We start from the raw sequence: 16,165 nt of genomic DNA, 5'->3' as shown, positions 1-16,165 counted from the left end.
GAACCCCTATTTTGATACCATGCCCATGGAAGCACGGAAAATAACTCAAGAATGGTTATTTTCTCTCTCTCCACAGCAATCTGCAGGGAGGAAGACTGGATGTCTTACTTGTGGGAGAATACTAGCATTTTGGGAGCTTTGGCTTTTTTATATTTTATATATATATATATATATATATATATATATATATATATATATATTATATATATATTTTATATTTATATTTTAAGTCGTATTATGCACTGGTCTGATTTCTCCCACATATAAGATACTCAATATTCCTCAGTGCTGATTGCTAGTATAGCTGCAAAAATGCACAGCATTTTTAAATGGAAAAAATGATGTTACTTGTCAGACCAGAGCAATTCCCTACGGCATGATTCTGCAAACGGGTCTGTGTCACTATATGTATTTATATGTAAGTGCGTCTATGTTAGTGTGGCGTGACTGGATGTAGAGGCTAAAGCAACAGAAATGTACCTGATCAAAAGCCAACTCTTCCATTGGTTCCTCTTTCCCCGGTAGATGGGGGTGACCCATTGAAAAAGAAGAATTGGCTTGATAGGATTGACTGCAGGATGAAGAAATGCTGTGAGGGCCATTTTGCAACATTTGAGGCGTTTCCTAGATGAGCTCCTTTGCATATCCCCCGACAGCTTAGATCTGGAGAAAGAGAAAGACTCTCTTCAGCAAAGGATGCTTAAGAATATGGGCCACCTCTCCCCCGCAACGCATTCTTCCAGCCAAGCCACGCCAACTTCAGCACTAGAGAAAGAACAGCAACAATGCAACTCATCCATATCACGCAGCGACCCTCTCCACTTTTGCTTTCGGCAGCACTGCTGTTTTGGCAAATAGGGTTCCGGATGGCAGCCTTTCCCAGACTTTTGATTCCTGGGGCACCAGTGGTTTCGTTTCTTTCATTCTGAATGGATTAAGTTTCCCTTCCACTGCCTCTTAGAATAATGGGTAGGTTCTCTCCCTGCAGCAGAGAGCTATGCCAGTTGATATAGCTTTTGGTGTTCCTGCCTCTCCTGTGCCCAGTCAGATCTTCTGAGATGTCCCTCTGCCCATTAGCCGCACTGAGGAATACAAGGTTCTTTCTGCACCTTCCCTAGCTAGGACATCGGGGCCTGCTTACTGGGATCGATACGGCACAGGGCCTAGTTGTTGCAAAAAGCATAAAAGAGTGGGACAAACTGACAATGGAGCAAACTGACAATCTTCTGGCTCCCACCCACCCGTCTTACAGTCCACTTACAGGCCAGCACAGAATTTGAGAATTAATGTCCTAACGAAGCCTTTCTTAATCTGGTGCCGCCCAGATGTATCAGGTCTGGGAAGGCGGTCCTAGCAGATGCGATGCAATGTGCTGGAGAAGGAAGATACGAGTTGCACAAGGACAGCACTTTAAGGATGCATTTTAGTGTGTGTGGGGGGGAAATCCTACAACTTCCTGCATGCCCCAGCCAGCCATGCTGAGAATTGCAGAGCTGCCCTTCAAATGAACCTTGCACAGGGCAACACACTCAGTGGACGGGTCATAGGCTACCTTTTGAAAAGCTCTGTTGATCCTTCCAATTTGTTCTTCAGTGCAGAAGTTCATCCCCCTACATGAATTCTCTATGCGGACATTAAAAATTGCCAAGAGTGAGAAAACTGAGCAAAGGAGATTAGCTTAGTTGTACGTGGAGGTAGTTGCTGTTGTTCCTGTAAGAGGTAACAATACAGGCTATCTTACACTTACAGAACTATAAACAAACCCTGTGTCAGGAATTTAGATTTGCATCAAATGGGACCAGTGCAAAGATGTACAATCTAATCCATTTTCTTACATGTTGAATTTCTGGTCTTGACAGTTAATCAAACTACAAACTGTAATCATTTTGACATATTCTCCCAATACTTGTTAAATTCACTGATACCACTGCTTCCCGTACTTATAGTTGCCACTCTTTTTTGGACATTCCTGAGAATGTTTGCTAGTCCCTCCCAGAGATAAGTCTACTTTGATATTATGAAGTAGACAAAATATAGTTCGATTCTACTTCAAAATATTTTGCAGGAATAAGATGTTTAGCACAACTGTACGAGGGCAAAATAGTTATTAGGCCAACTCAAAAACTGCAGGAATACTTTACATAGTTTAGTGGAAATATTAATGAATCCATGCTAAAGCATTTCTATGAAAAGCACATTTTTGGTGAATCTGGATAATTCTGATTATTTGTTTAGATTTAAAATCAGGAATTTACTCAAACTTAGGAAAGGTGAGGAAAGATACCCTTGTGAAGTAGATGCTTATTCCCATTTTGCAGATAGTAAAATAAGGCTGAGAAAGTATGCCTGCCTCAAGGCCATCAAATATGCCCATGGCTGTGCTAGGATTCAAAGGCTGGGAACAAAAGCATTTGACCAAACTGGGCTGATTAACAAATGCTGGTTTATCACTCAGACAGCAATTAGCAGATTAGCAGACTGTTCTGTCAGCTGATATGGATGAAAAGTATGTGGTCTTTGAATTTATATGACTCCTTCCTCTGTGGTTTTAGATGCAGGTTGAAAACCCAAAAGGCTTATTACTTTTGGGGAAGACTTAAGTGTACCAGTCCCAAATATTATTTATATATTTATTTATTTAAAACTTTTCTATGCCGTCACTACATGCCTCGGCATCTTGGGATGGCTCACAACACATACAATTAAAAACAACAAAACAATAACAAATTCCGTAAAAGATTATATAAAAACAACCCCCCCCCCAAAAAAAACCAAAACTACACAATAGGGTTAAAGTGAGAGATTCAGGATCAAGTGTGTTCTTCTGAGACTCACTAGATGGCCTCGATCCACACAGCATCTTTCAGCCTAATTTACAGGGGCATCACGAAAAGAAAAATCAGGATATATTTTACTCTGCTTTGAGCCCTTTAATAATCAGAAGGCCTCCCTTTTCTCAGTTATTTGTAAATTCAACACTCATTTTCTTTCTTTTCCCTCCTTCTTGACTGACCCACTTCCATTTCTTCTCATTCCTAGATGAATCACTATATTCTTTTAAACTGTTCCTTTCTTTCATTCTCTCCTGACTTATGCAAAGTTTCCTTTTTTCCTCTAATCATCCCTATCATGATTTTTAGACTGTGAGCCAGTAGGCAGACTTTTTCCCTAGCTGTACACAGAACCTAGCACATACTAAGCAATTTTTAGAAATAATAATTTATACTTCTGATAATGTCAGGAAAGATGCATAGTTAATTTCTAAAAATTGATATTAAGAAACTAAATGTAGAGCTGCTCACAGAAGATTATAACCTTGCAAATGCAACAACCATGGCTTTATTCCTGGCCAAATTTAACTGAAATCCCACCAAAGTTCATGAAAGTTATACCCAAGCAAGCACATTTAGAATCACTGAAAGGATGCATATTTCAGCAAAAGTCTAAACTTATAGCCTAAAGATGCAATCTTATGCATGCATAGGAAAATATAAGCCCTATAGCTCCCAGCTTCTTCCAGGATGTTGGGAGCTGTAGTACTTAGTTGTCTCTAAATCGGGTTGTGCCCAAAGTTATCCAGGCCTTGGTACATCACAAACTATTGCAATGAGGTCTGTGTGGAGCTATCCTGGAAGAGTGCCTGGAAGCTTTGCTTGTTCATCTTGGGTGGTTGAGGCCCCATTGGTGAAGGTGTTCAAAGATAGGCTAGACATGCACATGGCGGGCATGTCATGAGCAGAGCTGGCTGGAGCCGGGGGTCAGACTAGATGGCCCGGGAGGACCCTTCTGACTCACTCTGTTTCTATGTTTCTATCTGGTGCAAAATTCAGCAGCCTGGGTGCATGGTATTTGTGATCATGTCAACCCAATCCTAAATAGCTGTTGTCTGTGAATTCTTTTTCAGGCTCAAAGGAAGAAGCTCATGGTGGGGACTCTGCCTTTGGAGGCCTCCCACTATCCCAACACTGTCTCAGGTGATGCAGTTCTGTCTGTGACCCTGGAGACTGGAGGGAAAGGGTGAGGCTCTGCCTGGCTTCTACCAAATCCAGGCAGGGCCTCAGCATCTCAGACTCATGAGGAGGGAGAAAACATTTAGGCAGCTGAAATCTGCTGTTGAAATGTTTTTGAGGGCGGGGGGGGGGAGCATGCCCACTTGGGTATCTGTAAACTTCTGAGTTACAGGCAACCACACAGGACTGTGTCCCAACGCTCTAGGGTGGCAGAGGACCTGGCTATCTTTGTGTAAACCTGCTAAGTTTTTACAGGGAGGAGGAGATGCCCTTTAGAAGACACCCCCACTGACAGAAGCCCATTTGTCATGTCTGCAAGCAAAGGTTTTCTCCTGAGTTGCTCTCAAACTGTAGAACGCACTCGCTTTGATGTGGTGACAGGTCTCCAGAAAGGGGATCAGCGCCCCTTGGAACCTGGTGTTTAAAATGGTTGCTTTGGTTTTTCAGGCTTTCAGTGTTTTTCTGCATGTTCGATTGTTTAACATTCTGAATTGTTTTTTTCAGTGGGTTTTGTTTGCTTCAGAGAGGTGTCCATTCCATAAATCAATAATAAATAAACGTTAAGTAACTTGGAGTTTCACATATTTCCCATTTTTATATGGCTCAAATTCCTCTCCCTAAAATCAATCAAAACTACAAATAGTTAAATGACTGAATCACACCCAATATTATATTTTGGTATTTCAACCCACAAGTCCACACATTAAGTTGCTAAGGGATGGGACAAAGATAATTTGGATGGGGACAGAGATAATTTGGTGCCTGGGGCAGAAAAGCCAAATGCTCCCCCTCCCCCGAAATTAAAAATAAATAAATGAAATAGCTAGTTATTTTGCTACCCTTTAATGGAAGGCAAAATCTGCCAGCTGCATTGGCAGCCTCTCTCATCCTGCCTTCTGCCTGAAATTAATCTAGCTCAAGAACAGAGGGCACCAAATTTCTTGCCTTTATGTGTCTGCATTAAAATAAAGCAATTGGCTGTGAGATGCATTCTATAAAAATGACATTAAAAAAGGAACTCTATTTCTCCCAGGTCCCATCTGCTTGGGCTGTAATTTCTCTCCCCCTTTTTACTGACATAAACAAGTTTTTTTTGCTACTGTCAGCACTGCAAAGGCCCAGCGTATCTGCACAGGAGCAAACCTGCGTTTTCCTTCTGCGCGAAGGCATCTTCCACGCAGCGCTCAGCGGCGGTGCCGAGGAGGTCCCCCGCCTGAGCCCTGGCATTGCGACGATGCCAGGGGCCGCTGAACGCCCCGGCGCGCTCCCCAGCGGTGCCGTCTCCCCTGCGCCGCTTTTCAAAGCCACGTTCGCGTCACCCGCGCAGGATGAAGGAAGCCTCTCTGGAACCAACTTTTTGCGTTTTTGACTTGTGCCCCGCTCGGGGAGGCAGCGGGCCGGGGCAAGGAGTGCCCCGTGCCCGCGCCACGGCCGCGCTCGTCCCGCTCTTGCGAGGCGCGTCCGGGCGGCTGCGCGGGACGCACGCCGAGCCCCGGGCTCGCCTCGGGATGGGCCGGCTGCGCCGGGTGGGTGCCGTGCCCCGCCGCGCGCCGCCCCGACTCTGGAGGCGAGGCGAGGCGCGGCGCGGCGGGGCCGGAGGAGGGCAGCCCGCGGAAGGCCGGCGCGGGCTGCGCGGCGATGCTGCCGCGGTGGGGGGGCTTTTCTTTCTTTTTGGGCCGGTTGCCGCCGCCGCCGCCGCCGCCGCTGCTGCAGAGTCACGTGGGAGTCCCCTAAGTTTCCATAGAGAGGCCCTCTCGGCGTCACATGATGGCCACGATATAATGAAACAACATTGTAGCGAGGGAAGCATTGCTGGCGCGCAGGACGGCGGCGGCGGCGGCGGCGCGGGCGCGGGGAAGGGCGGCCGCGCGGAGGGCGCCGCGGGAACTTCTCGGGCGCGCCTGCAGCCGGAGATCCGGCGTGGATGATCTGGGGAAGGCGAAAGGGGGGCCGGCGGGCCGGCGGGCGGGCCGGCCCCCGATTTCCCTCTCCGCGCCCACCCTCCTCTCCAGACCGAGGGGAACTTGGAGCCGCCCTGCGTGGGAATCGCACCTGTTTCTCCCTCGCGTGCCGTGTTGCCATTTTTGTGGCCAGGGGCGTCGCGGGAAGCGGCCAGGAAATTAGGAGCCGGAAGGAGATGCGAAATCATTACGAGTGATTTGGCTCTTTAAAGAGGAGGAGAAGTAGCCCGTCGTTTCTGCCAGTACGGCTGTTTTCCTTCTGCTCTGCTCTGGGGAGAAAGGGATGGCGCGCCTCGATCACGAAGGTAAGTTTATCTATAGGGCTGCCGGGGCGCCTCCAGGAAGATTTGGAGGGGGACGAGGAGGGATGCTGACGCGCGAGCAGAGATGCTGCTTTAAATTTTACATGGCGGGGGGGGGAAGCGATCTCTCCCCTGCAAGCCCCCCCCCCCCCCCCCCCCCGCCAGGGGCCTCGTGCGCTGCCGCCGGCTCCCCGGTCAGAGGGGGCTTCGGCTTGTCCCGCCGGGACAGCGGCTCCCGCGGAGAGGCGATTGCGCCATGTTGATGCCCCCCCACCCAGCGGCGGCTCCGGGCCGCGTGGCCCCCCGGCGCCCCCGCTCAGTGCAGGGCGCGTGGCTTTCGCCGCTCCGATGTCCGCATTCCAGCTAATGTTGCGCAGATAAAATTCAAACTTGAGGTAAACAGAGGAGGAGGAGGAGGGAGGAGGAGGAGGAGGAGGGGCGGGCGGGAGCAAGGAGGATGTTTCCATCCTCAGATCCCACCTCCTGCCCGGCTCGCGGTGCGAACCTCTCCTGGCTCGGCGGCGACGCGCCTCCCCGCGCCCACCCGCCCTCCCGGTCCAGCCATCCCGCGGCTCCTGCGCTGGGGGGTGGGAGGTGGGTGCCGCGCCGCCGCGCACGCCCTGGCCGGGGTGCCGGGTCCCCGTCGGCCGCCCCGCGGGCGACAGGCGGGGGGGCTGCCCTCGGACCCCTCCCCGAGCCCCTTGGATCGCCCGGAAGGGCAGCGATGGCTATTTAAGGTGCGACCCCGTGCGCCTTTCCACGGGGGAGGAAGCCCTGCCATTCCCTGCGCTCCCCCAGGGAAGGAGAGAGGCACTTGTGGGATTTTTCCTGCTCCGGGTACAAAAATAACTTGGCCGGCCGCACGGTGCACTTGGCCTGCGTTTGTGTTTTTGTGTGTGGGTGCGTCATGTGCTGTTGTGCCTCCGGCAACCAAACATCTCCGGCTGGCCCTGGCCGCAGCAACCTGGCATCTGACGAAGTTGTTTTCTACCCTCTGGAAAGCGCAGTGGCTCCTTTCAGTTCGCCATTGTGCATCTCCCCAAGGAAGGGGCTGCTAGCAATGTTAACCCCATTTTGGTTGGCACCCCGCCCCCCCGCCCAGTCATCCCCATATTTTCGTCATCCCTAGAAGCATCGTAGTAGAGTCGTCGAGTATCCGCAGCCCTCGCCCTACATTATCTTGCTCACAGTGCCAAAACAACCCTGTAAGGTAGGCCAGCACCATTATCTCCAAGATGCCGGTACCGAGTGGGACGTGATGTGAGGACTGCTGAGGGCCACTCAGGGGTCCCTGGTGAAAGAGGCGGCCACAGCTCTGGCTCTCGCTGGCTCGTACGGAGAGCCTCCCCCATCTTGCCGGGTTCTTCCGAACCCAAGAAAACATTGCGTCCTGTGAAATGTTCTAGAAAGAGCATTTGCTTGTTCCCAGAATATTCCCCGTCTCCATTTTCGCCCCCAGAAAAGTCAGGTTTTAAGGCTTCCGAATGAAGCAAGTGGACGTCTCAGAGCAGAGCAGTGTCCTTGTGGGGCGGGGGGAGTGGCTGCTGGGGATGAGGACCGTGGCGCATGAGTCAGTGGAGGGGTGCTGCTTGTTTTGTTGACTCACAGGGCAGGAGAGAACAAGGCGCCCGCAACTTTCACGATGGTGAAGATGAGAGCTGGGTATCAACAGCTGTTCGTCCGCTCTGCCCTGCCCGACAAGCCACATTTGCTGAAATTACGCAGCTGTGTGGTGCATAGGCGCACTGGCCTCCCGAGCTCCAAGTCACCCTAAGGCTTTTGTATTCCCACATGTGAAGCACTGTACCAGCAGGGTGGAGGTTTGGGTGAGTGACAGCGGGATGTGCCAGTGGTTGTGGCTTGGCAGTGTTGATCTTGCAGGGGGTAAAAGTTAAAAGACAGCAGGGATGTGGCGGGTGCACATGGAGTGCCTGGCTCTTTGCGGGGCGGCGGTGGTGGTGGTGGGGGGGGAGTCACTGTGGTGGTTGTGGGCTGTCTCCTGCTGGGAGAAGAGTCAGATGTTGTACCCACTAGCATGCCTGCGGCTCTGGATGTGGGTTCGGGGGAGACTTTCCCCTGCCTGGATTTCAGAAGGACTCTTATGTGTTTTGTTCAAACTTCAGAGGCAATGAAATAGTTAAAGACAGATGGAAAATGTTTCAGGAAGTGTTTGTGTGGAATAACACCATAGGTGTTAAAGCAAAGCAGGTTGTTTGTGTATGTGGTTCTTGGTCATCCCCCCCCCCCCCCCCCCCGCCACCACTTTGTCTTCCTTAGCAATTGCATTGTACATTTTAATTTAAAGTGCTGCCTGTACACATATTTCACTAATTAACTGATGCAGGTTTCCCCTGGGAGGCTTCTGGGGTGGCAGGGAACTCTTGCCTCCAGTGACAGGAAGGGTTGGGTAGGTTTCAGAAGGAAGCAAAAAGGAATACAGAGCTTTGGTGTTTACACGTAATCAGAGTGAGAGAAGGAAAACAGGTCAAAATGTTTAACTTCGCAACCCTAGGGTGCAATCCTGTGCATCTTGAGACAGAAAAGAGGCCTAATAACTCCTAGCTGTTCCCAGCACTGGCTGAAAAATGCTGGGAGTTGCTAGGCCTCTTTTCTGTCTCAAGGTGCATAGGTTTGGGCCCTTATAGACGCATGCATACACACACACACAAAAGCTTTCTAGTAATCTCTTTCTTTTCCTCTCATAATCAATATTTTGACAAGCTGACTTCTGGAACTCATTGTGGATACCTGCATGTTAATTAAAACTGTAGGAAATAAAATTGGGGACATTCTCTGCAGATTATGAGGAAGTAATCATTGTTTCCATCCATTGTTACCATTGTGCCCATACTCCAACAAAATAGAAGCAATCTTTACTGGCTTCTCCAAGCTCAGACAACTTATTTTATGTCTTAAAACTATTTCTGTGTTGATATTTGTTGTACTGGATCCTACCAGGTTCACCATCTTAAAAGGGAGCTAGGGTGAATTTAGGATTTCCTACATTACGCAGTTAGAAAAAGATACAGCAGGACGTAAGGATACGATTGTGCTGTCTGACTGGGGTGCGTATGATGAGAAGCAGAAATGTACATTGATACATTTGAAATCACAAAATTACCTCCAAGCTAGTCAAGAAAGAATTACATATTCTGGCACATGGACTAAGCATTTTTGACTTGTTTTTTGTTTGCTCGCTTGCTTTGTTTTTAGGACAAGCTTCAATGAGATGGGTGTGGTTATTAGCTTCCAAAAGATAGATATCACTCCCCCCCCCCACGCACACACATAGCAATTCTTCAGCTTTTCAAGCAGATTAAGAATGATGAGGTCTATATTCAGGGCCATATTATGGTAAGAATACTGGTGACATTAATGCTGTTTTAAAATAGCTTCAGTAAATGGTTAACTCCGGTAGAGACGGAGCATTGTATTGGGAGTGAAAGGGTCTGGAGGAGATTGGGGGCATTTGTTTCTCGATTGCAGGATTAGGCTGACTTGAGAAGGGACTTCAGGCTGCATTTTTCCTACCTCTGCCTGTGAAGGGGTTGGCAGGAGCTGCTGGAAATCCCTCGTATGGTGCACATTTCACAGTGAGGAGGGCATTCTGTACAAGAGCTGCACTGAGGAGCGTGAGTTTTCACGCCACGGCTGACCCACGGGTAGGGTAGTTTGTGGCAAAGCACAGAAAGCAGAGTACTGTGCACAACAGAGTCTGCGAGAACCTGGCCCACTGTGGGCAGTGAGCCGACATACACAGATTTTCTAACAGTTGCTATATGTCCAGTGGCTGTACGAAATCAACCAAATGAGGGGCAAAGAGCTGGCTCGTTCTATGTATTTGCAGTGGGAGGGAGGGTGGTTTATTGATTCTTGGGGCATTTCCATAGAGGAAGACATATATGCTTAGGCAGGGAAAAAGGGGCTACTCATCTGCATTACTGTATATAGAAGCAGGGCGTGACTGTGCTGCATTAATTGTTGTCAAATAAAAGACCATGAACTTGTTTGCAGAATACTGTATTTATGTGTGATGGCATCGGGTTGGGAATACGGGTCTCTAGTGGGCAAGGATTTTCTTTGGGAGTACAGGGTTTTAACGGCAAAGGAGGATCATTAGGATAATGACAGACTCTAAATTGGGAATCACTGGATTGTAATTGAGGTTGAATTCTGAGGGTTCCTGCTTTTATTTGAAGACGTTATGTTTGTAGCCGATGGCCTGAAATGGAGGGTGCAAAGGCAGGTGGGAAATACAGCAGAGAGGATTAGGCTATTTGTGCGCATGTGTGAATTTCCACAGTGCCAACGTGCACAAACTCTCATCGTACATGAGCATTAAGACATAATGTGTAGAGGGAGCTGCGCTTCTAGCATGGTGTTGCGCAGGCACAGCGTCCGCTGTGAACAGGAATGCATTCACATTGTGCTGCCATGTGAAGATCTGTTGCTTGATAAAAGGGTGCATGGAGGTGGCGGACGCCATTTTAACAATACTATACGCATCTGTTGGGCTCTCTGAAATGTGACGAATACTAGCTAGCTAGGCCAGGACTAGGGCATTGTCTGCTTATGAGCGTGTTCCAAGACGGCTTTTGGTCAGCACAGCCTCTTTGGTGCTGCTGCCATCACAAGCAAGTCGGCCTGCAACGGGCAGTTGCTGGGCAGGGAAAAGATGCCGTCATGGCTTCTCTTCCCTGGTGATCTTGTGAACCCAGCCTTTGTATCAAGTTTAGGCATTTGTTTTGTGGAATAACAAGGTGGTGTTGAAATCTATCTATACAAGGGGGATAATGTTGCAGCCACATCATACTTCCCGGGTTGAAGGAGGCAGCAGTGTTTTGCGGAACGCAGGGGTAAGTTCTTGTGTGATAAAATATTGCGGTGATGGCTCAGGAGGTATTTGGAGGTCTGCGAGGGCACAACAGGGCAAGACGCGCCTGCATTAAAGCTCTGTTGTGCGCAGAATGCATACATGTACACCCATGTGTGTGCCACGTCACACATTATTTGGTGTGTGCGTGGTGGTGTTTTATTGCATTTATGCCCCACCTTTCTTCTTCTTGCAAGGAACCGAAAGTGGATTACAAGAGTCTCCTGCTCTCCATTTATTCATCACAACAACAACCCTGCAAGGTAGGTTACATTGAGAGCTAGTGACTGGCCAAAAGTCGCTCAGTGAATTTCACAGCCGTGGGGAACATTACTTGGATCTCCTCAAGACACAGAGTTTGAGGCTCTATCCAATAGGTCGTGCACTTAATGTGCAACAAACACACATGCATCACCCTTAGAAACTTACCACTGCTTTGCATGGAACTGCACTGGGTCATCCCGAGCCATTCATCCGATGGTGGGGAAGCAACAGGCTTGGCTTGGCTTTTCGAGGTGACTGGCCATTCACAGGCCGCGAATTGTCCATGTTGCCGAGAGAACTGTATGGAAAGCTCCTGTGCGCCTGAGGAAACCATGGCGCTGCCTGTGTGGCTGAGGAAACCCTGTGAAAGGAGGTTATGGGTGCTGAGCAAACCTGACTCGTTATATGTGGCTGGGGGAACGCGAGATGGGGGCCAGGGAAGCGGCTCCGCACGTGTGGCTGAGGGCACTGTGTGAAGGCAGGTTCCTCTGTGGCTGAGAAACCGAATTTCTGGGTGCGCGGCCGAGGGAGGGAGGCAGGCATGTGACGAGCGGTTCGCACGTGGCTGAGCGGAGCGTGAGCGCTGGCATGCGGCTGACAGGCGCGGGTCTCTCCGCGGGCCGACGAGCCCGGCAGAAGTTCCGGGGCGCCTTCCGCGGGCCGGAGGGGCCGCGTCGGGAGAGACCCGCGTCCCCCGCTCTGCGGCGGCGGCGGCGCCCCGGGAGCGGCGGCGTGCGCGTGACGGGAAGACGCGTGTCGCGCTTCCGTGCGCGTTTCTCGGGAGCCTCGGGAGTTTGTTTGACAGTCGGGCTTCCCCCTCCCCCGTCCGCGTGACGTGGCAGGCCCCGCCCCCGAGCGCGCTCAGCCAACGCGGGCGCCGCTTGCTCCCACCGCCAAGCGGCGGCTTCCGCCTCATCTCGCCGACCCGGCCGGCGCCACCTCACTCCGATCGCGGCGAGGCCAGAGGCGAGCCCGCCCCGCCAATCGCTGAAGACCTTACACCCCCCCCCCCGCCAATCCCCGCCTCTCCTCCCTCCCCCATGCGCGCGGGCCAATCCCCGCCGCCTCTGGCCACGCCCGCCCTCCTTTCTTCGGCCCCCCTCCCGCGCAGCCACCAGGGCGCGCGTGTTCTTATTGGCGTCTCCTGCTCAGCGCTCCCTTCCCCCCTCCCAGTGTTTGTTATGGTCCGGCCTCGTGCCGCCGGCTCATCATGTCACGCGGCACTGCCTCGCGCCTCCCTGTCCCCGCCTTTTCTCGCTCGCGCCCTCCCCGCTCATGTTCCGCCTGCTCCTGATTGGCCGGAGGGAGTGACACGTGTGCGCGGCGGGGGGGCAGGTGACGTGTGGGTCGCTTTTACCTCAGACCTCTTGATCCTTGAGCGTTTTTATCCAGGCGGTTGTCAATGGGAATGGCAGCGCCTTCTCTGGAGAGTGTGTTGAAGTAGATAAACGCCTAAAATACGCCTTTTGCCAAAATCACTTCACAAGTGGATTGATTTGCAGCCCAGCCAGGACTCGTGCTTATAAACTAGTCTGCCTAATTATTCGTTGTCAGGGCTCATTAAAAATAAAAACCTCTTACATAACAGGCAGAAATACAACAGGCAGAGCATCTGCAGTCAGAGAGTAGCTACTCCGGTTAAACGTCTCTCTGCCTACTGTCCAGCCTTTTAATGCAGCCCCATCCAAAAAAACACTTAATACAGATTAGGTCATCCCGTGCCCACACACGAGGAAAATTTGCTCTTATGTAAGAACAATGGACAATACGCCACAATGGGAGTAAAACCAAAGAATTCTTGACTTCTTACAGGAACTTGTACTGCTGTGTGCTAAAAATTCTTACTGCAAGAACAACTTGTGACATGAATAGATGACACGCGATTTTCTAAAGTAGCAATTTTGTGTGGTTTCTAATGGAGACCAGAGCACTCCAGTCCCTGTAGTAGAATTAGAGTATTATTATTCTTGTTACTTTTATATCTCAGTGTTCCTCTGACGAACCCAAAGTAGGGGCGCATGGTCATAATCTTTTCCTCACAACAGCCCTGTGAGGTAGACAAGGCTGAGAAACAGTGACTCCTCACAGCCAAGCAGGGATGAAAACCCCGATTTCCAGCACTCTAACCACTAGACCATGCCGGCTCTTTGCTTTTGCTTTGGTCCACTTTATCCTCACAATAGCCCTGTGAGTTAGTTTGGACTGAAAGTCAGTGACTAGTTCAAAGTCTCCCAGTGAACTTCATGGCTGACTGCAGATTAGAACCTGGATCTTCTGAGTCCCAGGCCAGCACACTAACCACTACACAACACTGCCTTTCATAAGGTGCAATCCTATGCAAATTTAGACTGGAAGGGGCTTATTATTACCTTTATATCTCACTTTTTTTTCCTCGTGCAGGAAACCTAAGAGAGCTTACTAAGTCCTCCACTTCATTTTTTTCTGGACAGCAGCCCTGACAGTCCCAAAGCCAGCCTGTGAGCACCAGGAAACTGGATCTCCCCAGTCCTAATCCAGCCCTCTAGCCTCTAACACCACCCTGGCACCCAGTTACTAGGATCTCTGGGCATGTAGGGAAGGGGGCTGAAGTGGCTTTAGCTATGGAGTTGTACCTGTGAGCGCTGAGATGTCCCCAAGCCCTTGGCCGGGGTGCTGCTGCACATGTCTCAGCCATTATGCAATGGCACAATAATGTGGATTGAGTTAGAAGGTTTACGCACAGCGCAGAGAGATCGTGTAGCATCTTCGATGTAGCGAGAGGCCTGCAGGATTAAATAAAAGGCCTGCCTGGTCCAGCATCCCTTTTCTCCCACGGCCGTAACCACATGTCCCTCTCTGGGAAGCTCAGGGGAAGGGCATGACTAACAGAGCACTTGGCTGAGGTAGCATTGGAGAATTGCAGGTGGCTTGGCATTACTCTCGTTACTACATCTCTATCCCATCTTTCTTTCATGAGCCCCAAACAAATGTACAGGATCATCTTCTCCATGCTATCCTCTGAACAACCCTGTGAGGTAGGCTAGGTGAAGTCAGGGACTGGCCTAGAGTCAGCTCCTTGTGCTGCAGAGCGGAGTGGGCACGGGAACAGGGTCTTCCGAGCCCTAGTCCCCTCTGGCTCTCTAGGCCACTAATCCAAAGCATCAAAGCATGGCTGCCTCCACTGGATGAGCTCCGCTGAGAAGGACCCTTCTCCTCCCAGCGAATTGACTCCATTTTCAACATGCTCTTACCACCAAGACCTTTCCCATACTGACTATTACTTCTCTCGTACCAGCCAGGGTTGCCAGTGTTTGATCAGCCAATGTTCCTTTGCATTCCACAACAGCAAAAGCTTGGGCAAGTGTGAAAAGCTTCATTTACAAGTTTCTGTTGATCATGCTACTGTTAAAAGCACAGAAACTTTATTTTTGGATTCCCAGTTGGCAATCCTACATAGATTCCTTCTAGAGGCAGCTGGAGCATGCTGTTTCTTCACTCCCAAAACTGCCGAATTAATTCCGTTGGCCTGTAACCTTAGTGCTATACATGGCTAGGTGATAGAACCCAGCCAGGTTCCTTGCAGAAACCTCAATAAATGCTGCAGAGGTGGGATGTAAAAATGATACCGTTCTGCTGCTGAGATGGTCCTGACTATTTTCATTAAATACTGTTCCTCCTCCACCAATACCCATTTGCTTTTTTAGGGTATAAAAATAGCTAACCGCAGGATGATGACTCATGAGCTGGGAAAACACACACCTGCTTGGTGCACATTTGAGCCGAGTAAAACTGTATGGCAGGTAGGCAGGCTGGCTGTGGCAAAGAAGGAGGAGGGCTTCTGCACCTTTTAATAATTGCGTAGAAGAGGAAATGTTGGTCTTTACAGCTTGTCATGCAAGGGTCAGGAGTGTTTTAAATGCCTGAATACTATTTTTCTACATAGCCGTTACAGCTACAGGGGCCTCTAAGTATCTCGCCACTTCAGTGTGGTTGCAATCTGGCCACTGGCATATTTTATTTATTTTTATTTTGTTTTTGGATTTATGTCCTGCCTTTTTCCGACAAAGGGCTCAAGGCAGCTGACATCATTCTCCTCCTCCATCTTATCTCCACAACAACAACCCCGTGAGGTAGTTGGGCTGAGAGTCTGTGACTGGCCCAAAGTCCCCCAGTTGGCTCCATGGCTGAGCGGGGACTGGAACCCGGATCTCCTGAGTTTGTTTGTTTATTTATATTGCGATTTATATCCTGCCTTTTTCCTACAAAGGGCTCAAGGCAGCTGACATCATTCTCCTCCTCCGTCTTATCCCCACAACAACAACCCTGTGAGGTAGGGTGGGCTGAGAGTCTGTGACTGGCCCAAAGTCCCCCAATGAGCTCCATGGCTGAGTGGGGACTCGAACCCAGGTCGTCTGGGTCCCTGTCTAAATCTCCTGGTACCACATGACAAAAACAGCTGTAGTTTAACTCTTCCTTTCCTTGTCATTCCCCCACCCCTACTGTATGACACCCCCTGAAATTCTGCATGCCACAGAAGAGAAGGAAGGAGGCAGGCCACTGGGACAGGCAGTGGAAAGTCGAGTGCGTGGCTGCTAGTGACTTTATTTTGCTGCTGTTTTATAATCTCTATTCCACCTTCTTAGAAATCTTCTTACAAGGCATATAACCATATAAAAGCGATCATTACAAGGAAACAGCAGTCACATATGAACAATAAAACGCTGAAGTTAAAAAAGTTAAAAGACAAGTACCAACAGATCTGTCTTACACATAGCT

The 16,165-nt window shown here is 49.9% G+C and overlaps 1 protein-coding gene across 1 annotated transcript; it reads right to left on the bottom strand.

The window, feature by feature from the left end:
• Window positions 1-334: 334 nt before the first annotated feature.
• Window positions 335-12,355, bottom strand: LOC123022705. Its single transcript, XM_044428628.1, has 2 exons — window positions 11,576-12,355; window positions 335-663 (listed from the first exon to the last, which is right to left on the bottom strand). The coding sequence occupies exons 1-2, from the start codon at window positions 12,324-12,326 to the stop codon at window positions 485-487; spliced, it is 930 nt and encodes a 309-aa protein (XP_044284563.1). The 5' UTR covers window positions 12,327-12,355; the 3' UTR covers window positions 335-484.
• Window positions 12,356-16,165: the final 3,810 nt, after the last annotated feature.

This window comes from Varanus komodoensis, unplaced genomic scaffold (assembly GCF_004798865.1).
Source record: "Varanus komodoensis strain SLA01 unplaced genomic scaffold, ASM479886v1 scaffold1, whole genome shotgun sequence".
NCBI classification, from domain to species: Eukaryota; Metazoa; Chordata; class Lepidosauria; order Squamata; family Varanidae; genus Varanus; species Varanus komodoensis.
This window is presented reverse-complemented; position numbering and strand designations above follow the sequence as displayed.